The 27,023-nt window shown below is 34.5% G+C and overlaps 1 protein-coding gene and 1 long non-coding RNA gene across 25 annotated transcripts in view; one reads left to right on the forward strand and one right to left on the reverse strand.

Annotated features, from left to right (window-relative positions):
- The window catches only part of LOC123529752 (serine/threonine-protein kinase TBK1-like), a 264,731-nt gene that overhangs the window by 175,398 nt on the left and 62,310 nt on the right, over positions 1 to 27,023 (forward strand). For all 15 annotated transcript variants that reach the window (XM_053522231.1, XM_053522227.1, XM_053522233.1 and 12 more), the window contains one exon: positions 864 to 992. In XM_053522231.1, the coding sequence (XP_053378206.1) occupies positions 900 to 992 (93 nt within the window). In that variant the 5' untranslated portion in view covers positions 864 to 899. The remainder of the gene's footprint in view (positions 1 to 863; positions 993 to 27,023) is intronic.
- Positions 1 to 27,023, reverse strand: part of LOC128548003 (uncharacterized) — a 217,683-nt gene that overhangs the window by 172,546 nt on the left and 18,114 nt on the right. For 5 of the 10 annotated variants that reach the window (XR_008366859.1, XR_008366861.1, XR_008366860.1 and 2 more), the window contains exon 2: positions 22,044 to 22,131. This is a non-coding gene — a long non-coding RNA (uncharacterized LOC128548003). Of the gene's footprint in view, positions 1 to 5,769; positions 5,913 to 22,043; positions 22,132 to 25,790; positions 26,168 to 27,023 lie in introns of those variants that run through there. The other 5 variants (XR_008366863.1, XR_008366865.1, XR_008366857.1 and 2 more) reach the window with 5 other exon arrangements.

Here is a 27,023-nt window from a genome sequence, read left to right on the forward strand (position 1 = left end):
ATTTCTTATTCAGTCAGATGCCACACCTTTTATTGAGCAAACAAAGAATACTGGCACTTTATCAGCATGTTTTTTTTTTGGCAGTGAAATTTATCATTCAGTTACTAAAGATATTTTTAAATAAGATCACCCTTTATTTTCATGAATATTTTATTGGTAATTAATTTCAAGGTCATAATTTTAGGTCAGTAATTCATGTCTTTGCAAGTACAAATCAATGACATCAGCATATCTATCTCTCGTTGAGAAATGCTTTTAGGATTTTATTGGTCTAGACTAGGGCTATCAGACCTCATACATGTTTGTCTATAATCATAATCGGTAGATGATATAAAAAAAATTTGCATTAAGTCAAGGTCACAACACAAGTGGCCCATTTGTGTAGTGGTAACTGACTTGTCAATCAAGAGGTCCGGGTTTTGAATCCCGGTCAAGGGGCTGGAAATTTTTTAGATGCTTTTGAGTGTCTCCCACCTAACTAAGAGGCCTGTACTGGTTTTTCACAGGAAATACTGTGAGGCTGAGCTTCGCCTGTATTGGTGCTGTACACAGAACCAGACTGTCTATTCACAAAGAGCTAGACAGGCCTGTATTTGAAAAAAAAAGATTTCTCTCCCTTTGTTCCGTTGGCACCCTTTGGTCAGGTCTACTGTACTAGAAGTGGATGAGTTTTGCACCCTGAGTGACCGCGTTTGCATTATGTAAAGTGCCTTTGAATGTGTTTATCATGAAAAGGGCACTATATAAATCTGGTATATATATAAATCTGTCATAACAATAACATACCAAAGACTCAAAACAACACAATCAAGAAGCATTGTTAAAAACAAGCCTAGTTCATTATGTTTATATATACATTTCAGGCCAGGTAAATGGTGACATAGTGAAGTAGTTGAGAGATGAGTTTGAGAGGTTCCCTTAGTTACTTGTGGGATACAACCAAGCCACTTGGCCAGGGAGCCACCAGCATGGTGTACAAGGGCAGGAATAAGGTAAATACAAGCACAATACCTTAACAACTGAAGCTGAAACTTTCAAATTCTTAAAAATGTTTGCTTTGACCCTGGATTTTGGTTAAGGTGATTTCCCTTTTGCTCTTCAGTGTCATCACAGAAAGGCCTTAGTGTAAAAGATATGCCCACCTACCCCTTAAAGTTGAACATCAGTAGGGAAAATTAGTCATACTGCTGATAGCGGGCAAAAGCATCTTTCAGGTATCCCAATGATAAACTGATACCGAATAATTGATATTACAATTAAGGATGGCAAGTACATATACATAATAAAAATTTAGTTTAGTTTATACTGATTTATTTTAGCTTGATATTGATGAAAGCTTCAAAGTAATTTGACCCATTCTGGAAAGCCCAAAATTGAGTCATATCACAAGGCATGGTCGTGACCCCAGTGGGGCTCAAACTTACAACTCCTGGGTTGAGTTGACGATACCTTAACCACTAGATCAGCAATACAGCATAACTGAAGATTTGAAAGCAAAACTGTCTTGACATGTATGGAATAAATGTCTGGAGTTACAACAGTTTTGTATTCAACCCCTTGTGTAAAATGAAAATTACTTCTATAAATTTCAAGTTGCACATGCACGCACAAACAGACACACATATACAATAGTTGTCTGTGCTAGCAAGTTGAGAGGTTATGTTCTCATATGTGTATGTAAAAATCAGTACCTCTTCTATCCTATTAAAAGAATTCACAGTGAGAGGAAATATGATATATCAATTCCAAATAAAGGCATGTCAACTGTATGCACAATGTCAGACCTATTTGGAGATGTACCAGAGGGTGAAGAAGAAAACTAAAGCGTCATATTTAAAAGTGCTTTAAAAAGGCATACACTCCCAACACTTGGATACCAGATGGTGATCAAGAGAAGATTCAGTCAGCACACATTTAATTCACTACGAACATTTATATGATGCGCTAAGTGAAATAAAGGATGAATTGTCAGGTCAGTCAGCTACTGATGCTTCCAGTTATTTGCAGGAAATTGAGAATGTTGAGATCATAGTGGTCACATGTTGAAAACAAGACATAATTATTAGCGTTCATATGACCATTTTCAGTTAACTTAATTTGCAAGTGAAAAATTGTGACCTATTACGTGTGCAGAATGAAGCCAATAACTTCATTATGCCCCCCTTCAAAGAAGGAGGGTTATATTGTTCTGTAGATGTCGATCGGTCAGTCAATCAGTCGGTCAGTATGTAGACCAATCCGTTTCCGGATGATAACTCAGGAATGCTTGGGCCTAGGATCACGAAAGTTGATAGGGAGGTTGATCATCACCAGCAGATGACCCCTATTGATTTTGAGATCAGTAGGTCAAAGGTCAAGGTCACAGTGACCCAGAACAGTTAAACGGTTTCCGGATGATAACTCAAGAATGCTTGGGCTTAGGATCATGAAAGTTGATAGGGAGGTTGGTCATGACCAGCAGATGACCCCCATTGATTTTGAGGTAGAACAAAGATCAAGGTAACAGTGACCCGGAACAGTTAAAACAGTTTCCGGATGATAACTCAAGAATGCTTGGGCCTAGGATCTTGAAAGTTGATAGGGAGGTCGGTCATCACCAGCAGATGACCCCTACTGATTTTGAGATCAGTATGTCAAAGGTCATGGTCACAGTGACCTGGGACAGTTAAACGGTTTCCGGACGATAACTCAAGAACGCTTGGGCCTAAGGATCAGGAAAATTGATAGATTGTCATGACCAGCAGATGACCCCTATTGATTTTGAGGTCATTTGGTCAAAGTTCAAGGTCACATTGGCCAGGAACAGTTAAATGGTCTCTGGACAATAACTCAAGAACACTTGGGCCAAGGATCATGAAAGTTGATAGAGATGTTAATCATGACCAGCAGATGACCCCTAATGATTTTGAGGTCTGTTGGTCAATGGTCAAGGTTACAGTGTCCCGGAACAGTTAAACTGCTTCCAGACAATTACTTGAGAATGCTTGGGCCTAGGATCATGAAACTTGATAGGGAGATTGATGACTCCTATAGATTTTGAGGTCAGTAGCCAAAGGTGAAGGTCACATTGACCCGGAACAGCTAAACCCTTTCTGCACTTGAGAATGCTTGGGCATAGGATCACAAAATTTAATAGGGAGGTTGATCATGACAGCAGATGACCCCTGTTGATTTTGAGGTCAGTAGGTCAAAGGTCAAGGTCACATTGAACCAGAACAGTAGAACGTTTTTTTACAGTGAGCAAATAATTTCTGTTCCTTGTGCAATGACTGAATGCATCAAGGGGGGCATTTCGTGTTCTACGAGCTCTTGTTAACATTTTGAAAGTCTTCAAATTGGATCGTTTGAATAGATATTTGATAGATCTCCATAAATAGCTTTACAAATAGATATATTGCCACAAAACGTACAATGGTTCAGAGCAAATAATGACTGATCACATTAAGATGAACAATGTTTTCCTTTCTAGACTGCAAAATAAAGCATCTTGCGCTTTATTTTTCTAAACAACTGGAAGACATATTACATGATTTCCTTTCTGCTATCAAAAAGATAACATTGAAAACAACTTCAGTAGCATTATTTTCTTGTGATTTACCAATATAAAGTGAATTTGAGACAATGCTGCAAGGTGGAAACGCATAAATGATAACATTTAAGTTACATATCTCTCCAAGAAGTGTTTGAGCTGTGCTATGTGAACTATTTTCCAAACATTCATGCCATATGCCAGCTGATTCTGTGTTGGACTCTACTCTGTGAATGAAGCTTCAGTGCTCCTAGACGACAAATACTTGGACAAGATAAACAACGAAGAACAATGGCTCAATGGTTTGGCCCTAATGTTTGTTCACAAAAATACGCCAATTGATAATTTGGAAGTTCATCAGTGTGGGACTCTCTCTGACATACCGGGTTGGAGAATTGCCTCTAGCTTTTGGTTATCAATGAATATTGGAATAAAACAAAATTTTACTCCATAAACATTCTAGTGTCTCTAAAACAACCTTTAAACAACCAGCAAATGCAGGAAATTGCTCAAATACCTCAATTTTTTTTCCAGGGGGAGGATATCCCAGGCCCCCCTTCAATGCCTTGCAGTGTGCTTATGTAAATCTATGTGCAATGATGCTAACTGATACAAGAAAGAAAATCTTATGCATTATGCAAACCTTTCTATTGTTTAGCTTGAATTTCCATTTGGGAAAATCTGTCTGAAAAGGATATGTTTGAACAAACTGATTTATCCAGTGAAATGCCATTTTATGTATTTTCGTACTAGATATTATTAATGAGAAGTAATGGAGTTCTAAATATTTGCAAAAACTTACTCATGTCATAGATTTGTTTCATCATTGACAGTTTACTCCCTTTGAAAGTTACCAATTCATATGTCTAATTGTCAGTTTATTATAGCTATTAGGCCACTTAACAAATAACAAAAATCAAGTAAATTCTGAATTGATTTCATTTCCACCCCCTTGCTTCAATAAGGAATGAAACGTCCGATAAGACAGTTTCATAATTTGCTGCATGAAAACTGTCTAAGTCGTATGAAAATCAATAGTTAAAGTGACTAATTATGAATGTATTGTATCTATTTATAAATAAAAAAAGGTAAAGTTTCATCTCTGCAATGTAAAAGTTTGACGATAAATGATCCTCTGTTCAGTTCATGTTAATACAGTATTAATATTAGAAAAAAATATCTTAGGTTTTGTGAGACTAAAGTTTCATACAGCTATAAAATACTGTGGGAATGCAAGTGTTATCAAGAATATCTAGAATAAAAATGTTTAATAAGAAAAAACCTACCGATAATCTTATTCTTTCATATTTCTTTAATATCTACATATTATATGGAAAATCTAATAAATAGAAATATTGTTTTCTTTTCAAAGGACCATAATGATTATTCTTAAACTTCTGTCTTGCTGAAAGTTCGACTGGGTTAGAAATCTACATTAAAACTGCTTTAACTGTCATTTTCAAGGAGCATTTTAACAGGAGTATAAATATTTCAAAATCTTCATTACTGACTTTCATTAAACATCAGTAACTCTCATGGATTTACTTACAGTTTAAAGCGGCATGCCTCCAGATCGTTCGACAACAAGAAATTATATTGAAATAAATGCTATATTTTTTAAGAAGGCTTTAAAACTGGTAATTGCTGACAAACTTTATGTTACAGAAATACACGAGAATTTGCTGTTTTTACTACTTTTTACGATGAAAATCGAAAAGCGTTTGTCACGCTTTTACTCCAGGTAAATTGACTCAGTTATAAATATCTATATTTTGAGGTCATTATTCACTACTTCAGCTATAGCGCTATTGGCTACGACGACGGGAAAATGTCTTTATTGCTGCGGAGGTCTGTGGTTCGATTCCCGACGCGGTCATCTTTTTTTCTTGATTTGGAATTTTTAAAATATTTTAGAAACAAAAATTCATATTCTAATATTCATAATATGACCAAAACTTCTATTTGAAAGAAAGATTATTTTTTAGCCAAATCTGGAGGCATTCTGCTTTAATAGTTGATCCAATTTCTTGATAATATTTTGTCTTGCTGTAATTTAATTACATGATAGCCTATCATAGTTAAATCATTCAAAACACATGACTCATTTTTCATAGCCTTAAATTGCTGCTGGTGTCATCAGTTTATTATCTAGAAAGTAATATTTATCATAAAATATTCAATATGATTCAGTTTTTTTTTATGCAAAAAGACATTTAAGAAAAAAAATTAAAAAAATTTACCTTTAGATGTAATTGATAATCCATTTAAAACCAGCCGATTATATGTAGTGACAAATGTTATCTGAATTGTGCCTGTTTATTTACACTTACCAAATGGCGAGCAGATGTTACATGAACTGTAGTATCGAGTGTGTAATCTATACTGTAGTGGTTCTTCAATGTAAACGTTACATATATTATGTATTAAAGCCACTACAAAGGCCCGGAAAAAGATTTATATTCTTCCCAATATATAATATTATGTTGATTGATTTAACTGTAATGAATTAAATCATTTTAAATGTGGATAAACTAATGTCAAATGATTCAGTTTGATGTTTACTTCAAAACTGACCTCCACAAAGTACAAATGTACCTGTTTTTCATTTAACAAAACTTAGGTGTGCGTATGTTCCTTTAAGTGTATCAATAAACAAGAGGGCCAAGATTGCCCTAGGTCGCTCACCTGAGAAACACACATTAACAGTGTAAGCTTGTTTGATCTAGTGATTTCATGAAACAGATATTGTGGCCAATTTTCATTAAGGTTGGACCAAGAATTTGGTCTCTTGAATTTAAATAAGTATTTTCTTAAATATATCCTGGTGACCTAGTTTTTGAAGAAAGATGACCCATATTCAAACTTTACCTAGATTTTATCAAGACAATCATTCTGACCAAATTTCATAAAGAAAAATACAGTCTCTATCTCATACCCAAGGATTTTATTTTATTTGACCTAGTGACCTACTTTTTGACCCCAGATGACCCATATTCAAACTCGACCTAGATTTCATTAAGGCAATCATTCTGAAAAAAATTCATGAAAATCGTTTGAAAAATTCAGTCTCTATTGCATACACAAGATTTTTCTATAATTTTGACCTCAGATGACCCATATTCAAATTCGACCTAGATTTCATCAAGGCAATCAAACTGACCTATCATGAAAATCAATTGAAAAATACAGTCTCTATCGCATACACAAGATTTTTCTATAATTTGACCTAGTGACATAGTTTTTGACCCTAGATGACCCATATTCAGGTTCCACCTAGATTTCATTAACGCAATCATTCTGACCGAATTTCATGAAAATCAGTTGAAAAATACAGTATCGCATACATAAGATTTTTCTACAATTTGACCTAGTGACATAGTTTTTGACCCTAGATGACCCATATTCAGATTCCACCTAGATTTCATTAACGCAATCATTCTGACCAAATTTCATGAAAATCAATTGAAAAATACAGTCTCTATCGCATACATAAGATTTTTCTATAATTTGACCTAGTGACCTTGTTTTTGACCTCAGATCAGCCATATTCAAACTAGACCTAGATTTCATCAAGGCAATCATTCTGACAAAATTTCATGAAGATCAGTTGAAAAATACAGCCTCTATCGCATACACAAGGTTTTTCTACAATTTGACCTACCGGTAGTGACCTAGTTTTTGACCCCAGATGACCCATTTTCGAAATTGACCTAGATATCATCAAGGTTATCATTCTGACCAAAATTCATGAAGATAAATGAAAAAAACAGCCTTTATTGCATACACAAGTTTTTTCTACAATTTGACCTAGTGACCTAGTTTTTGACCCCAGATGACCCATTTTCGAACTTGGCCTAGATTTCATCAAGGTTATTATTCTGACCAAAATTCATGAAGATCAAATGAAAAAAAACAGCCTTTATTGCATACACAAGTTTTTTCTACAATTTGACCTAGTGACCTAGTTTTTGACCCCAGATGACCCATTTTCGAACTTGGCCTAGATTTCATCAAGGTTATTATTCTGACCAAAATTCATGAAGGTCAATTGATAAATACAGCCTCTATCGCATACACAAGCTAAATGTTGACAGACAGGCAGAAGCCGGCATCGAGCGATCACAAAAACTCACCTGAGCTAAAAATGTGTATATAGTGCATTTGAATTGACCTGGCGGGGCTGGGGTTTGCAACGGTCAACTACATTGTTGTGCAGGGTAGGTATGTAGTAAGTACATGTTACCAGTTTAGCGTTGAATTTTAGTCGTTGGTTATGGAAGATTACGGAATGAAACAGTTATATTGCCCTACCTATTTTGCTCGATTTTAGCTCAAATAATATATTCAAAGAATAGTAGAGCTATTGGACTCACCTGTGCGTGAGCGTCCGCGTCGGCGTCCCGATTTGGTTAAGTTTATGTATGTAAGCTGGTATCTCGGTAACCACTCGTGGGAATGGATTGAAACTTTACACACTTATTTGCTTTAATAAACTGACTTACATTGCACATGTTCCATAACTCTATTTTGCTTTTTTACAGAAGTATGCCCCTTTTTTGACTTTAGTTAAGGTTTTGTATGTAAGCTGGTATCTCAGTACCCACTAATGGGAATAGATTGAAACTTTACACACTTGTTCACTGTCATCATTTGACATGCACTAAACAGGTCCCATAACTCTACTTTGCAGTCTTTTAAAATCATCCTCTTTTTCTCTCCTAGAAGTTTTTGGTTAAGTTTTTGTAAGCAGGTATCTTAGTATCCACTAATGGGAATGGATTGAAACTACACATACTTGTTCACTGTCATGATCTGACATGCACTGTGCAGGTCCCATAACTCTACTTTGCATTATTTTTTTCTCAAAATTATACCCCTTTTTCGACTTAGCAGTTTTTGGTTAAGTTTTTGTTTGTAAGCTGGTATCTCGGTATCCACTAATGGGAATAGATTAAAACTATACATACTTGTCCACTGTCATGAGCTGATAAAAACTATGCAGTTCCATAACCCTGTTTCCCATTTTTACAAAATATGCCCTTTTTTGACTTGTATTCATTCAGTTGACAAGGCTGTTGAAAAGTCGAGCATTGTTGTCCTCCGACAGCTCTTGTTTGAGATAACCATTATTTGCATAAGTCAGAGATTAACTCCACCCCCGCACGCCAAGTCGAATTAAACGCACTATACCTATAGCTAAATCAATAGGAATATGTAAACAACCTTTATCACAGGTCATTAAAGTGTAAAACAAACACTGTTAATTTTATTGGTTGACAAAAACAAAAGTGAAAACTTTGTTGCTACATTAAAAAATATTCTGTTAATAGGTTGAGGTGCATAACTAGGGATCATCCATGTTTTTTTTTATCTAAATTTACATCTGTATTTGAAAAACAAGTACCTGATTTTCTAAAAATTACCTTTACACACTTCAGTTGTGGCTATTTGATATGTTGAAGTCTCGCCAAAGTGTTTGTTTTCTTTTAAAAGACCCTATGTATTATTTACACTCTAAACAATTTAATGTTATATCTACTAAATACTTTAAATTGACTGATAACTTTAATGGGAAAAGTACTTAACCAATATCATTCGAATGAACGCTTGAAGGATGAAACATAGCATGTGGTTTTCAGAAAAGGATAAAAAAAAATTCTGGTAACATGCTGAAATTTAAAAGAGTGCATTAAATTTTGATATAGTCTTTCATTTTTGTGGTCAATTTTCCTCAGAAGAGAAAAACAAAAACTACGTATCTTAAACAAAAAAAAGTGATAATTTTCTTAGAAAGGGGAAGACATCTTTGGTTTAAGGGTCAGGCACCTCAAGGGTCAAGGTCACTGGCATCAAATATTTTAATTTTGTTTATATCTCAAAATATTTCTGATTATCAGTATCCTTCAAATGGCTTTTCTAATTCCTACTTAGACTAACTGTCTATAATGTGCTACATGACTCACCTGACACATGATGTTTTATTGTTTCTGAGATTCCACACCCCCTCTCCCCAACCACACACACATCCCTACCCTGCTTGATTCCAGTTTTTTTTATGCCCCCGAAGGGAGGCATATAGTTTTTGAACCGTCTGTCTGTCGGTCGGTCTGTCAGTCATTTGGTCTGTCCGCATTTTTCGTGTCCGGTCCATATCTTTGTCATCGATGGATTGATTTTCAAATAACTTGGCATGAATGTGTACCACAGTAAGACGACGTGTCGCGCGCAAGACCCAGGTCCGTAGCTCAAAGGTCAAGGTCACACTTAGACATTAAAGGATAGTGCATTGATGGGCGTGTCCGGTCCATATCTTTGTCATCGATAGATGGATTTTCAAATAACTTGGCATGAATGTGTACCACAGTATGACAACATGTCGCGCGCAAGACCCAGGTCCGTAGCTCAAAGGTCAAGGTCACACTTAGACATTAAGGGATAGTGCGTTGATGGGCGTGTCCGGTCCATATCTTTGTCATCAATGGATGGATTTTCAAATAACTTGGCATGAATGTGTACCACAGTAAGACGACGTGTCACGCGCAAGACCCAGGTCCGTAGCTCAAAGGTCAAGGTCACACTAAGACATTAAGGGATAGTGCATTGATGGGCGTGTCCGGTCCATATCTTTGTCATCGATGGATGGATTTTCAAATAACTTGGCATGAATGTGTACCACAGTAAGACGACGTGTCGCGCGCAAGACCCAGGTCCGTAGCTCAAAGGTCAAGGTCACACTTAGACGTTAAAGGTCATTTTTCATGATAGTGCATTGATGGGCGTGTCCGGTCCATATCTTTGTCATTCATGCATGGATTTTAAAATAACTATGCATGAATGTGTGACACAGTAAGATGACGTGTCGCGCGCAAGACCCAGCTCCATAGATCAAAGGTCCTAAACTCTAACATCGGCCATAACTATTCATTTAAAGTGCCATCGGGGGCATGTGTCATCCTATGGAGACAGCTCTTGTTTTTTACATTTCTTGCACTTACTTAAGATTATATATCTCTTGCGTTTTTTTTTTTTAGTAGTCGTCATACCCACCCCGCCCACTCACACAACCATTAACTCCAGCCCTTCTCAGAAAATGATATTCTACATTCCCTCTACATTTACTTATTTTTTTTAATTGTTTCCGCAATTTTCACACACCACCTCATTTTATTTTACCTTAGTATCCCTCATACACTCCCTCACTTCCCCCAGCCCATGATAATATCTTGGTTAACATTTTCAAATAGTCAAGTGTGAATAGCCAAGTGTGCTGTCCTTCCAAAGTGCAAACATGAATCGGCATATCATTGAATAGATTTTGTAGTATGCTAATGATGAAATACTCTGGATATTTGCCATTATGTGTGGCTAGGTTAGCAGTAAATCAAATATTTGTTTTATTTTCAAGCAATTCTTTCATCAAATCATCAAGCATGAAAAAGTCTGTATCAAATTTTGTAGAAGGTGTCTGTATAGTACCACTAAACGTAGGACTGACTAATGTAAGACAGATAACATATCTATATATAGAAAAAGAAAAAAGAAGTTATTTGAATCAGCATTCTGTCCTCATGTTAGAGACTTATAATTTTCAAAAGGTGAAAAGGATTCGATCGAAACTCTTGAGTCAATGAGTGTTGGTAATTTATAGTAGATTCTGCTTAAGTCTTCTACTTAATCACTTGTAACATACTGTCACTGTTCTTCGAAAACTTGTCAGTTTGGGTCACTTTTAAAACAAGAGGGCCATGATGGCCCTGTATCTCTCACCTGAGTTTACTTGCTTGCTAAAACAAATTTCTTTGCTAAAGCTTTAAAAAAAAAAAAAAACTAGGCGAGTAGGTCATGGCAAGATTATTCAAGATAACATGAAATCTGTTAAAAAATTATACAAGTTAGCCAAATCTCTTTGCTGCATCTCCAAAATCAAGAAAGTTCGTCAGTAGGCCAGGGTTTAGAATATTGAAGAGGAGTATTGAAATTTGTATCAAAAATTATACACAACGGTCCAAATTTCAATGCTGTAGCTTTGAAAACAAGAAAGTAGGTCAGTAGGTCAAGATTAAGACTATTCAAGATGATTATTGAAATTTGTATCAAAAATAATACATGTTGTCAAAATTCCTATGCTGTAACTTCAAAAACGAAACAGTAGGTCAGTAGTCCCCTGGGTCATGATTTGAACAAACTTGATAGCTGAACATAGGGGGATAATTTGAACAATCTTGGTAGAGGACCACTAGATGATAAAGAGGACCATCCAAGGAACATCCCTGTGAAGTTTCATCAAAATTGGCCTAGTCGTTTAGGAGGAGATGATGTTTAAAGGAAGGTGTGGACAGATGCAGGTTGGCCGCCAGACGGTGAGCGATCACAATTGCTCACCTCGAGCACTTTGTGCTCAGGTGAGCTAAAAATGAAAAAAAACTTAATTATTGAATGTTTTTATGCAGTTTGAAACAACAAGAAAAAAAAGTATTTAAGTTAGAATCACCAAAGCTCACGTAATTATTAACTAGCACATGGTCTTTGCTCACACTTAGTATTACCCCCTTGAATCAGTAAAAGCAGTTTTCCCCTTTGATTTGATTGAAAAAAATTGAGAATGCAAGAGTTTCAGCTTAAATCACCAAACTTCACATTTGCTAACATGTAGTATTAACCCCCTTAATTGTGTAAAAGCAGAGCTTTCCCCCTTGATTTGGTAGAAAATAGTGATTTTTGTCTGTATCTAGGTAACCTATTGATCTTCATGAAACTACTCAAATAATGATCACTATAGGGCAGTGGTGCAAATGCAGTTTCCGTCAGGATCTCTTCATTAACCAGAGTTATTGCCCTTTAATTACTTTGCAGTCCATAAATTCAAACATAACAAAGTAAACCTTTGATATCTATCTTTTTGAAATTTAACATACATATAGATCACTATAGGATGGTGATGCATGCTTATCATTTATTAGAACCTCTTCAGTAACTGCAGAGTTTATACCCTTAGATTATTTTAAAATGCATAAATTCTCACAAAAGAAAGTGATCCATTGATGGATCTTCATGTAACTTACAAATCACTAGATCTATAATATTATATAGAGCAAAGCTTTTCCCCTTGATTTTGTTAAAAGTAGGAACCAACAAACCATTGCATGGTCCTTTTACACATAACTTGTGTATTTCTGGAAATAAATTATCTTTGAAAATATACTCCCCACACTTACAAATCAACTTACTTGGTGGGAGATATAAATTCACTGAAATTGCTTGTCAACTCCAGTACACGCATTGGGTCTGTACATCATTTTTGGTCTCTTCCAAATTAAATGAAACATTCTTTTTTTTTTAACACTGTTTTTTGAAGGAGCTGATAATTTATTAATAAAAAAAGACCATATGGCTGAAATTTGAAATGACAGAAGTATTTCGTAACATATTTAGCCTAAACAAGAGGGCCAAGATAGCCCTAGGTCGCTCACCTGAGAAACACACCATAACAGTGTAAACATATTTGACCTAGTGATTTCATGGAAACAAATATTCTGACCAATTTTCATTAAGATTTGACCAAAAATGTGGTCTTTTAAGGGTAAACAAGCATTTTTCTTCAATTTGACCTAGTGACCTAGTTTTTGAGCCAAGATGACCTACATTCAAATTTGACCTAGATTTGATCAAAGCAATCATTCTGACTAAATTTCATCAACCTCAATTGAAAAATACAGCCTCTACGCATACAAAACATTTTTCTTTGATTTGTCCTAGCGACCTAGTTTTTGACCCCAGCTGACCCATATTAAAACTTGACCTTAATTTCATCAAGGCTATCATTCTGACCAAATTTCATGAAGATCAGTTGAAAAATACAGTCTCTATTGCATACACAAGGTTTTTCTTTTATGTGACCTAGTCTTTGACTACAGATGACCCATATTGAAACTTGACCTAGATTTCGTCATAGCAATCATTCTGACTAAATTTTATGAATATCTAGTGTAAAATGCAGCCCCTATTGCATCACAAGCTTTTTCTTTAGTTTGACCGAGTGACCTAGTTTTTGACCCCAGATGACCCATATTCAAACTCCACCTAGATTTCATATAGAAAAACATTCTGATTAAATTTCATAAAGATCCGGTGTAAAATGCAGCCTCTATCGCATACGCAAGGTTTTTCTTTGATTTGACATAGTGACCTAGTTTTTGACCCCAGAGGACCCATATTCAAACTTCACCTAGATTTTATTAAGGCAATCATTCTGACAAAAATTCATGAAGATAGGTTGAAAAATACAGCCTCTATCGCATACACAAGGTTTTCTTTGGTCTGACCTAGTTTTTGACCCCAGATGACCCATTTTCAAACATGGCCTAGATTTCATCAAGGTAATCATTCTGACAAAGTTTCATGAAGATCAGTTGAAAAATACAGCCTCTATCGCATACACAAGGTTTTTCTTTGATTTGACCTAGTGACCTACTTTTTGACCCTAGATAACCCATTTTCAAACTTGGCCTAGATTTCATCAAGATAATCATTCTGACCAAAATTCAAAAAAATCAATTGAAAAATACAGCTTCTATGGCATACACAAGGTTTTTCTTTGATTTGACCTAGTGACCTGGATTTTGACCCAGGTGACCCATTTTCGAACTCGGCCTAGATTTAATCAAGGTAATCATTCTGACAAAATTAAACGAAGATCAAGCGAAAAATACAGCCTCTATTGCATACAAAACGTTCTTCTTTGATTTGACCTAGTGACCTAGTTTTTGGCCCCAGATGACCCATTTTTCAACTTTGCCTAGATTTCATCTAATTCTGACCAAATTTCATGAAGATCAGTTGATAAATACAGTCTCTATCGCATACATAAGCCAAATGTTGATGGATGACAGAAGACAGACAGACGCCGGACATCAAGCGATCACAATAACTCGCCTGAGCATTAAAAACAACTTTATGTTACATTTCACAGAAAATTAGTGCAAATTAAATGTAAAAAATGGAAGGGGTGATTAATTAACTGTACTAATAAAATGAGTTTAAATCCTATTTTGAGTATTAATTGAAAAGTAAAATTTTCGCATTTGAACTGAGGTACCATATCAGGGCGATTAACTTATCAGCTACACAGAGCAACAGTAGGCTAGTGGTTAAGGTGTCAGCCACTCAACATGGGGGTTGTTGGCTGGAGCCCCACATGCCTTCTCACATGACACCTGTACTGTGTTTCTAGGAAGCATACTCGAGAGTGATTCAAATAATCTTAAAGCTTTCATCGCAATTGAGCTAAGATAAATTTAAGTACAGTGCAACCTCTGTAGAGCAACCGTTCAGCAACGCCCTTTGGGAGATACAAATATTGACTGTTGGGTAGAGGTTGTTGTTCTGGAGAGGTAAATTTGCAAGTATATTTCAGCTTTGGGAAATTTTGATGATGTTGTTATAGAGAGGTTTTTGCTTAAGAGAGGGCCACTCTTGAGAGGTTGTACTGTATATTAACTAAGTTAACAGCTTTAAACTGGGGTTCAGGGGAGGGTTGAAGAGGTTACTCAGTCCCTTTTCCATGGCTAGAAACTTTTTGAAATATAAAAAATGTTGTGTAGTTTTCAATGCATATTATGGTAGGTTACAAAATATAATCATTTTTATAAAAATAAATCATATTTGAGAATTAAACGAAATGTAACAGAATTATATCAGTTAACAGTCATTATGATTATATGTATGCATGGTGTATATCTTTTTCTTGAAAAATTATATTTTCCAATTCAGTTAGTCTGGCAAATTTATTATTTTGGTCATAACTGCAACTTTTCATGTAACAGTTGAAGTATTTAAATAGTTGATTAAAACTGACATTAGTGAGTAAAAATTTGTCTCCATAACATAAAATCCTCTTTAACCTTTTTATATATTATATAGCCTGCTGGCAGCAAGTGATTCTGCCTTTGCGACCAGTGCAGACCAAGATCAGCCTACACATCCGTGCAGTCTGATCATGGTCTGCACTGTTCACTATTCAGTCAGTAAATTTTATGTGAATACCCCTTTGAATAATAAATGGTATTGCCCAAATTGAATGATAGACAAATCCATTTTAGAAATTTAGCAGGCTAAGGGTTAATAGCACTATTAGATTATAAATATCAGTCCTCAGAGTCTTTTGAAATAAATATCTCCTCTCAGTAAAACAGTTACAATATCTCTTATCTCTAAAAGAGTGTCTGACTATCTGAAAATGTTTATAATTTCTCTTAAAGAGATATTGAAACAGTTTTCTATTATGTATATAGGCAAACATTTTCCTATGGACAGAATTTCTTTAAACTTTGTGTATTGACTGAGAAAGGTTTTCTGAAAATATTAAAAGAAATAAACAAACCTTAAGACTATAAATGACCTAAAAGATAAAATTTAATGTTGAACATATAGTTTGGGCGTTGATAGTATAGATTTGACCTCCATAGTTTGCAATGGTGTCTGTATAGATGGCTATCGAGATAAAATATACTTGAAAGTATTTAGAAATGATAGCCAACCAAAATGACATTTCAATATACACATTGGGAAATCGCTCCTTTCATTTAACATTTTTGATTATAATTTTGTTATTCCTTGACTGATTTTAATAATAAACAGTACTTTCCTCTGCACAAAGTTTCTGCCAGATGTTCTCAACTTTTCTCAAACACTTCGCCCAAATGTTTTTTTCACAGACTAAAATTGTGTAGATAACTTGCATGCTGGAATTTAGACGAAATTCTTGAAGAAACTATTGAAAATATGTGACAGATGCTTAAGGTGCCGAGGCAAACACTGGTTTTCCTGTCTTCAACGTTTTACCCTATTAAAATCTCCATGTTCACCGCAAGTAATAATGATAGTAGAAAAAAGAGTTTTAAAATGCTTGCAAATGTCCGTATGTTTCTGGATAACATTCTGGATACATTTATAATGTTTTAACCAAAAGTGAATGAAAGACATTGAATTGTTTAATAATATTTTAATGATTCCTAGACATAAAATTTATCATGTTTATATTTTTACTTGTTACCGATGCATGTCTAAATCCCATTACATTTACTAAAATCAAATTCTGTGATGAACTCCGTCTCTAAAATTAGAGCAAAAAGTTAATTTGGGACTGTAGCTGACTCATGCTTAATTTTAAGTGGCCCCTGAAAAAGCTTCTGCTGTATTTCAGTAATACTAGAATCTACCTGTTATAGTATAACTGTTACAATTAACCCTTTCTATAATGTCCATCTTCCAATTTGGACAGAACCAGTAACTGTTAAAAAGGGGTGCTTACAAAAAAGATACTGACTGAATGGTGAACAGTGCAGATCTTAATCAGACTGCACAAAGCAGCAAAGGCAGAATCAGTTGTGCCTAACATGATAAGGGTTAAACCATTCAATGTCTTCCATTCACTGAAGGAGTTGTAACAGTCATTTAATAAACACCAAATGTTACCTGCAGTACATTCCAACAATACAAAGAATAACCAAGCTAGACAGTCATAATACAGTCTCAAAAATAATTGTTTCTTTCTGCAAATCAATGCAACTGAAAACAGGCCTAAATGAATTATACCCATACAGACATAAAAGAGTTTACATTTTGTTCACAGATTTATATGATAAAGAATAAATTTGAACTAACAGTTTTCACATTGCATAACTAGCAAAAACCAAACTTAAAAGTAATCAAAACTCTTTATTACTTGCCTGAAATTGCTATAGTCCATCTTTTTTATCAACTGTCATTGCTGCTATAATTATGAATGAATGAATTTCCACGTATATCTCCCTTTGCGCATTTTTTACGCATTGCGACAAATGGAAAATCCATGAGTGTACTGTTATGAAATTGAGAACAGCTACTTTACCTCATTCAAGATAGTATTTTAACATGCTAAGCGATTTTTTTAACCACTTGATACTGTGTTTCTAAATTGTCATGATATAAGATAATTATTATTCATTGCTATACTATAGGAATTAGTTAAATGAGTTTTAGAGTATGAACAGAAATAAATATTAAGCAAATTAGCATTTTTTTGAACATGAAAGTAGCTGATAAATGTGACTTAGTAAATAAAAAAAAATGGGAAGAGTTAAGTAGTATTTCCTATCATTACAGTATTATGTAACACTTAATGAATGACTTGCAGTTCAATTGTTCTGACTATTTGATTGCATGACATCAAAATAAATTTCAGTTGTTTTTAATTTTTAATGTGGTGTTGAACTTCAGACAGGTAATATAGTAAGTAGTCATGTAAAATATATCAATTATGTTGCAATCGATACCGTATTTTGCTGTATAAACAGCCCTGGCCCGGTTAGAGGTCATTTATTTAAGAACAAAATTACATTTTTTTTTCATGGTTGTAAGCCCAGTGTTATCTTTATATTCCTGACATTGTATATTTATAATCCAGACTTGATTATCTTTACAGCTTTACTATTTGAAGAATAATGAAAGCTATCAAGGAGCTGTTCATGAACTGTTTATGAATTTACTCATGGATAAATTCATATACTGTTCATGAAAGTTTCATAAACTGAAAATGGAACTATATTCAGTTCATTACATGTATCTTATTCATAAACTGTTTATAAACACATTTTAGAATTTATTCAGTTACACAGTTCATGAATGATCATGATAAATCATGATGATGATGAACAGTTCATAAAGTTCATGAACTCATTAACTTCATCTTAATTCAGGGATTCTGCTGAATCTGGCATCATTAGTATGTACTTATAATTAAATGTCACACCTTGGTTTTGTATCTTAGGTCAATTACCAGCCTCACTGGGTCAAGTTCCATAACTCTGACATGTATTTTGAGCAAGTTATGCTCCCTTTTGGACTTAATAGAAAATCCTGGTTAAAGTTTTACATGCAAGTTAATATCTCCAAAACTAATGCAGAATGATATTGAATTGAAACTGAACATGTGTCTTCGGGGTTATAAAACTAGTTGATAGCATCAAGTCCCATAACTCTGACCTACATTTTGGACAAATTATGCCCCCTTTTGGACTTAGAAAATTCTGGTGAAAGTTTTGCGTGCAAGTACATACAGCTGTTACTAAAAGGCATATAGATTTGAAACTTATTTTTTCTTTTTCAAGATCAATTACCAACCTCACTTGGTCAAGTCCCATAACTCTGACATGTATTTTGGACAAATTATGCCCCCTTTTGGACTTAGAAAGTTCTGGTAAAAGTTTTGCGTGCAAGTTAATTATCTGCAGAACAAATGCAGATATTAAGTTGAAACTTCACGTGTGCCTTCTTGGTTATAAAACTATTTGATAGCATTTAGTCCCATAACTCTGACATGCACTTTGGTCAAATTATGTCCTCTTTTGAACTTTAAACTCTTTCGATATTTTAACATTTTGGGCAATATTTTCCTGCTTCTGGGACAATATTTCGAATAGTCGAGCATTATACTCAATGGCTGTCTTATGGACAACTCTTGTTGATAAAGTCAAATTTACTATCAAAGCTTTTGACTTGAAACTTGAAATAATTAGTTACTGTAAAAGTCTGCACCAGGAGAAAAAATCCCCTGGGACCATAACTTTGATTTGAATTTTAACAAAGTTATGCCTCTTTTTAACTTAGAATTTTTTGGTTAAAGTTTTATATAACGTCCAATATCTCTGTTACTATCAAAACTATTGACTTGAAACTTAAAATAGTTATTTACTATCAAGGCTACACAATAAGAAACTATCCCATAACTCTGATTAGAATTTTGACAGATTTATGCCCCTTTTACTGGCAAAACTCTAATTCAGAGTCAATATTAAGCACTGAGAAAAGTCGAGCGTGCGGTCTTACGGACAGCTCTTGTTTACACAAGTGTTCAGTCTAGCTAAAAACTATTCCTTCCCTTAGATAATTTGACAGTTCTACTTCATAGGTGTCATTCTCTTAATTTTTTCTCTGTTTTAAAACCTGAGCACAGAAAATTAAATGTTGCCATACTTTAACAATTAAGACCAGTGCATATTTAAGTTGAAAAAAACAAACTGATAACATTTTGCCCAGTTTCATAATTGAATGACTGGCTTTGTTAAACAACAGGAATTGTCACAGGTGTCAGGAATAAACAGCCTGATGTAATTATTGATCTCATAGTCCTTCAGAACAAATACTGAAAGGCTGATTTTTGTAAAGGCTTTGCATATTGCAAAACATTTTCTGATAATTCCAAGGGGAAAATATAAGGATCTTTGGGAAAATATAGCTATTTTATGCTAGGGTAAACAGCTGATAATTTGCTGCATAAAACAGAGAAAAAAAATATTGCTAATTTTTGTCAATCATGTTTGTATGTTGTACATGAACATAAAAAGAATTTGCGTAGGAAGAATCCTTACCTGTTATTGTGCCTTTTGACACTACGAAGGGGGTATTATACACCAAGTTACCTCTAACAACCAGTCAGTTTTACCAACTCTTAAACAATGTGACAGAAATCAGATGATATCATACTTGTATATCAAGTAGACTACTTGAGTGAAATTATCTTACTTGATAGCAGACAATAGTTTAACAACTTAAGGATTGCCCTTGAAATAATTGAATTTGCATGAAAATAAAATTATTCAAACATCTTAAAGCACCAGCTGCCTTAACTGAGTCTTGATCCAGTCATACCATCAGCAAACAAAAAATTATCTTTAGTTGAGGTTGATTCAACCTTTATTTTTACTTTTGCAGTAGCCATCTATTAGGGGTTAGTGGTTTCAGGGGTTTTATTTTTCTGAACAGCTGAAAAAAGAATGTTTTTTTCTCTAAATTTTTAACAAAACCCCCAATTCAAATATCTATCTTTCTAGGGCTGTCTTTTGACCATTTGTAATATTTTCTCTTTATTATGTAATACTTTCACCATAGCCAAAGGTCATCTATCAATCCTACAACCCAATCACAGTCCCACCTGAACCCAGAAATATAAATCAATAATTAATATCTGCTTGGTTGCATCAGTTTTTCTTCTAGCTACAGTACTTCCTATTACCATGCACCTAACAGTCAGTTTGCTTGTTTTGGGTTTATCAGCGGTCAGTAACCAGTGTTCCTGGATTCTGTACCAGTACAAACCTGTTCTCCGCAAATAACTGCCAACATCTGTGCTAGGCTCATCTTGGTCTGCACTTTTCACTATTCAGTTAGTCAATTCGCTATGTGCGTACCAAGAAGAAGTTAGTAAATTTTCAGTGAACAACCTTCTATTAATAAATGGTAATGCCCAAATTGGATGATAAACCAGTCCATTTTAAGAATTTAGCTTGGTATTGTCCGTAAGTATTGACCTGGCACTCATTAATCTTCGCCAATATTTCGGGCGTTTTCGTTTATTTACGCAATATTAGTATCCCGAAAGTATCTACATTACTAAAGTAACATGTAACGTTTATCGATGACACGGTGGTGTAGAGGTAACGTGTCTGACTTCCACGTTCATTACCTCGGGTTCGAAATCACATACGTAGAGCTTTTTTTTTCTTCAATTTAATTTATTGTAATGTAATCGTTTATATTATTTAATTTATCGTATTTCATGAATTTCAATTCTTTTCTCTTGTACTTTTTTTCTGGAACGCTGGTGACAGGTAATTTGTCTTTTTATCTAAAATAGTTTTAAAATAATTTTATTCCAAATTTTGCAACGGGTAAATATGATTACTTTTAATAAATGAACGATAAATATCACGATACGTTTGATCAAATGAGTAGTATTCAGTCTGCATATAAACTTTGAGGGGGAAAAAAAGATATGGTCAGACGTAGGACTCGAACCCACAATCCAGATATTGGCAGGTAAACGCTTTGTCCGCACAACTACCTGCACATGTGACAATATACCAGTTAGGAATAATATATGTAATATTTAGTTATATCGTTATTTATGTTCGGTCACCGAAAATTAATTTACGGAAATATACGGAATATTCATGAGTGCCAGGTCAATACTTACGGACAATAAAGGTTAATTATGACTTTGGGAAGGATAAATAGACTGTACTGAATGCATTCTTAATAATAATCATTATTCACCTAGAATGTCTCTTTTAGTTATGAAATATGTAAACAATTTTCATGCAAAAAAAAATTAGATTTTTTTCATATATCCATAGAAAAACTGCCCACATAAAAAGTCATAAATTGCATTCACAAATACTAAATAGAATATTTTTATAAAACAGGTCAGGGGATATGTAATATTGATTATATAATTTAAAACTCACTTTGAAAAGACCTAGAGCTATGAAGACTTGTAAGGTTCAACTTTTAGGGTAAAGGTAGACAATAAAAATTGGCTAGTGTTTAAATAACAGTATAATTAAATTTTTCAATAATTGCCATTATTTATTCACATTCATCAGTCATTATATATTATGTACATCTTTGAACTACAGGTTGCAATCAAATCACATAAGTAAAGAATGATGAGGGAAAAAGTTACTAAGTACAGACTTACCAGTATTTGCTTTATTCCTGCTGTCTGATCAGACACTTGTGAATGACACTGCATTGATGTGTATATATAATAATTCTCCTTTATATATCTGAAAAAAATCCCATTAAGCTTAATTACTATAGGTTATGTCATTTACACACTTGTTTAATCCATACATAAACAAACTTGATATAACATTTTAAACAGTTCAAATAATTACCAATATCTAATGCGTCATTCACTTTACTGCTTGTAAATTTTGTTTTTATGCCGCACCCCTCGCCCCACCCCGCAAAACATAGCACTGTACGTCCATGTGTGTGTCTGTCTGTCTGTCTGTTTAATATAATTTGACACAAATGTTAACCATATTTAGAAGGTGTGTCTTGCTTTAAGACCTGGGTGTCTCATTACCAAAATGATGAGTGATTTTTTTTTTTTTTCGTGTCTGCTTCGGCAGGGAAGGGTGGGGGTGGGGGCATTTGTCAATAATAGCGATAGCTCTTGTTGTTTGTGTATGAGAATATTTATGATGGCAAACAAAGAATTTAATGTGTTCCTGTTCATCACTTCTGAAGTGTGGTCAGTATACATTCCTTTCTCTTTCAAACATGGTCAGGAGAAAACATTTTAACATAATATAATTATGTTTGATTAATACTGTCTGTCTGTCTGTCTGTCTCTGTCTGTCTGTCAGGAATTTACACCAATCTGCACAAAAGTGATCTGAGTGTCAAGCCTATAGTAGTGCATATTCAGCATGTTTCATTTAGGTGATTTTCAGTGTAGATTAGAATTAAAGTCAAATTTTATGATGTTTTGGCCAACTTTCATACTGAAAGGTCAAAGTTTTGTATTTATTACTTCCTTAAAACAGAATGGGTTTAGAGAGCAGTACTTCCTTTTAATTCCGAATGCACTTTATTGTTTTTATATTGGTTTTAGAGGCTGCAGTGTTTTGACAAGTTCTCTTTATCTGTTTATTTAAACATTGAAAAGACAACTTTAAGATCCTTTAAAAGTTATAATAATCCAGTTTCTATATACTTGGAATCAGTTTATTTCTGTTTTGTGTCTATGTCATTCCATTGGATCATTATCTGTTTGTTTTAAAACAAAATTGCAATAGCTTTCAATATCAGTGGAAAGTGTTAATTTAGATATCAAATCTGCTTCAGAAAAAAATCTCACTGATCAGCTTTTAACTTTAGAGTTGAGATAAATAATCTGTAATATTATGTTGATTTATTTCTTCATACTGACACTTAAAGATGTATTCTGCTCATCTTTCATTGAAATATTTTATATTTAGCTATTTACTTCAAATGCTGATCATTCATAACAAATATATTTAACTTCACTAATTATATAAATAAAATGTCTACATAAAGCTACATTCATAATCAAATGTCATGCAGAAACAGCTGATGTGTAAAAAAAACTTCCAGTTTTTAGCCCACCATCATCAGATGGTGGGCTATTCAAATCACTCTGCGTCCGTGGTCCGTCGTCCTTCCGTCCGTCCGTCCGTCCGTTAACAATTTCTCGTTATCGCATCTCCTCAGAAACTACCGGGGGGATTTTAACCAAACTTTGTCAGAATGATGTATTGGTACCCTAGTTGTGTCCCCCTGAAAATCAGACTGGTTCAACAATTTTTTAGTGAGTTATGGCCCTTTGTTTATTTCTATAATTTACATAGATTTATATAGGGAAAAACTTTGAAAATCTTCTTGTCCAAAACCACAGAGCCTTAGTAAGGGCTTTGATATTTGGTATGAAGCATCATCTAGTGGTCCTCTACCAAGATGTTTCAAATTATTTCCTTGGGGTGTAATATGGCCCCGCCCCGGGGGTCACATGGTTTACATAGACTTATATAGGGAAAAACTTTGAAAATCTTCTTGTCCAAACCACAAAGCCTAGGGCTTTGACATTTGTAATGTAGCATCATCTAGTGGTTCTCTACCAAGTTTGTTCAAATTATCCCCCTAGGGTCAAATATGGCCCCACCCTGGAGGGTCACATGGTTCATATAGACTTATATAGGGAAAAGATTTTAAAATCTTGTCAATAACCTACAACATTCAAATTTGGACCACATGTATGGTTTTGAGTGGCAAGATGAACCTTGACATGAGTTGACCTTGATTTTGACCTAGTGACCTACTTTCACATTTCTGTAGCTACTGCCTTCAAATTTGGACCACATGCATAGTTTTGTGCACTGAAACAAACTTTGACCTTGACATTGACCTAGTGACCTACTTTCACATTTTTGAAGGTACAGGCTTTAAATTTGGACCACATGCATAGTTCCGTGTTCTAAAATGGAATTTGACCTTGATTTTGACCTACTGACCTACTTTCACATTTCTCAAGCTACAGCCTTCAAATTTGGACCACATGCATAGTTTTGTGTACCGAAACAAACTTTGACCTTTACATTGACCTAGTGACCTACTTTCACATTTTTGAAGGTACAGGCTTCAAATTTGGAACACATGCATAGTTCTGTGTTCCGAAATAAAATTTGACCTTGATATTGACCTAGTGACCTACTTTCACATTTCTCGAGCTACAGCCTTCAAATTTGGACCACTTGCATAGTTTTGTGTACCGAAATGAACTTTGACCTTAAGATTGACCTAGTGGCCTACTTTCACATTTCTGTAGCTACAGGCTTCAAATTTAGACCACATTGCATAGGATTGTGTACCGAAACAAACTTTGACCTTGACATTGACCTAGTGACCTACTTTCACATTTTTGAAGGTACAGGCTTTAAATTTGGACCACATGCATAAATTTGTGTTCTGAAGTGTAATTTGACCTTGATTTTGACCTAGTGACCTACTTTCACATTTCGTCCTTGAAATTGATCTAGTGACCTACTTTCACATTTCTCAAGCTACAGCTTTCGAATTTGGACCACATGCACACTGTTGTGTACGGAAATGAAATTTGACCTTGAGCTAGTCAGTAAGTCTTGAAATTTGGAACACTCAAAAATAGCACATTGGTGGGCGCCAAGATCACTCTGTGATCTCTTGTTTTATTGTAGTATACATTATACTGTTTTCAGCTGTACATGTATACAGTGTGTACTATTTTTAACCAATTTTATAGTCTTAATACACATAAATTTGTTTATTCTATGTTTACATAAACTACTGGTGGTATTTTTTTTCATGTATTTAAATATCAAATTTGGGTCTAGTATACCTTTAAATTTTCTAGGAATATTATTTTCTCTCTAGGCTGATGTTGGAGTCAGTGATAGGAGATATTGTAAGGTTTTCAAGAAAGTGCTATTAAAGAGGATTTTATGGTAGAGATATTTAATGTTTTGAAGGCTTCTGTAATGACTGTTCCCAGGTCTACTTTTTACTTTAGCATTGTCACTTAAACTAGTTTGAAAAAAAAGTGCAGGTAATTTAAAACAGGATGAAACGAAAAATTTATGATTAAAGCTGTAGGAAAAAATCCAAAAAAAAAAAACCACATGACAGAGTGAGTAAATAACAAAATATTGTTGTCAAGATCAAAGTTAAGCCACAATGTTGTGTGCATTCTGTGATTCTGTAGTAGTAAAATAAAATTTACAAAAAGATTTTGATGACAGTCGAATTAAACTATTTTCTTTTTTTTTTTCACTGATTTAAATATTCAAAAAATATACAGTAATTTATACATCATAGCTTCAGATTACAAAAAAACAAAACAACAGTTAATGAGGATAAAGCTAAAAAGTAAATAAAAACTTACTTGGTACAAAATTAATATCTATTACATTCCTGTTCTGTTATCAGGGACACTTTACTCCTATCAGTGCTGCTGTATAAATGATTTTTCCCAATGAAATTCTTGTTTCCTTTTCACGCCACGCGCTGTAATACTGCTCTAATACCTGATCATCAGCTCAGATTTACATGGTGGTTTAAACTTTTCTTTTATGTTAACTTGAATGATATTAATGCACCTGATTTTAGAGCGATTGACACTCTTTAATTGTTCATTTGCTAAGAATACTAGAAAAATGCATGGTACAGCTTAGATTTTTTTTTTCAAATAATAAATTGTAATAATGCTAAAAAAGATTCAATGAGAGGAAGATGAGGAAGATGAATTATTTAACTCCCAAATTCATTATTTCATGGCTGTAAAATGTTCAACATCCATAGATATGTGTCTGATGTTGCCATTGTTTTTATAAATCCTGAACAGCCTACATGTATTTAAATCAAACGAGGACAGTATCACTCGCATGAGTGGATAGCCGAATACCAAGTGTGATTTTTAGCTCACCTGTCACATAGTGACAAGGTGAGCTTTTGTGATCACCCTTCGTCCGTCGTCAGTCCATCCGTGCGTCAACAATTTCTTGTCTGCATGATAGTGGTTTCATTCATGATCTTATTTTAACCAAACTTGCACACAACTTGTATCACCATAAGATCTGGGTTCCTTTCTTGAACTGGCCAGATCCCATTATGGGTTCCAGAGTTATGGCCCCTGAAAGGGCCAAAATTAGCTATTTTGACCTTGTCTGCACAATAGCAGCTTTATTTATGATTTGATTTTTACCGGACTTGCACACAACTTGTATCACCATAAGATCTTGGTTCCTTTCTTCAACTGGCCAGATTTCGTTATGGGTTCCAGGGTGATGGCTCCTGAAAGGGCCAGAATTAGCTATTTTGACCTTGTCTGCACAATAGCAGCTTCATTTATGATTTGAATTTAATCAAACTTGCACAAAACTTGTGTCACCATAAGATCTCGGTTCCTGTCTTGAACCGGCCAGATCCCATAATGGGTTCCAGAGTTATGGCCCCTGAAAGGGCTAAAATTAGCTATTTTGACGTTGTCTGCACAATAGCAGCTTCATTTATGATTTGATTTTAAACAAACTTGCACACAACTTGTATCACCACAAGATCTTGGTTCCTTTCTTGAAGTGGCCAGATTCCATTATAGGTTCCAGAGTTATGGCCCCTT

The sequence above is a fragment of the Mercenaria mercenaria genome, chromosome 13 (genome assembly GCF_021730395.1).
Source record: "Mercenaria mercenaria strain notata chromosome 13, MADL_Memer_1, whole genome shotgun sequence".
Taxonomy (NCBI): Eukaryota; Metazoa; Mollusca; class Bivalvia; order Venerida; family Veneridae; genus Mercenaria; species Mercenaria mercenaria.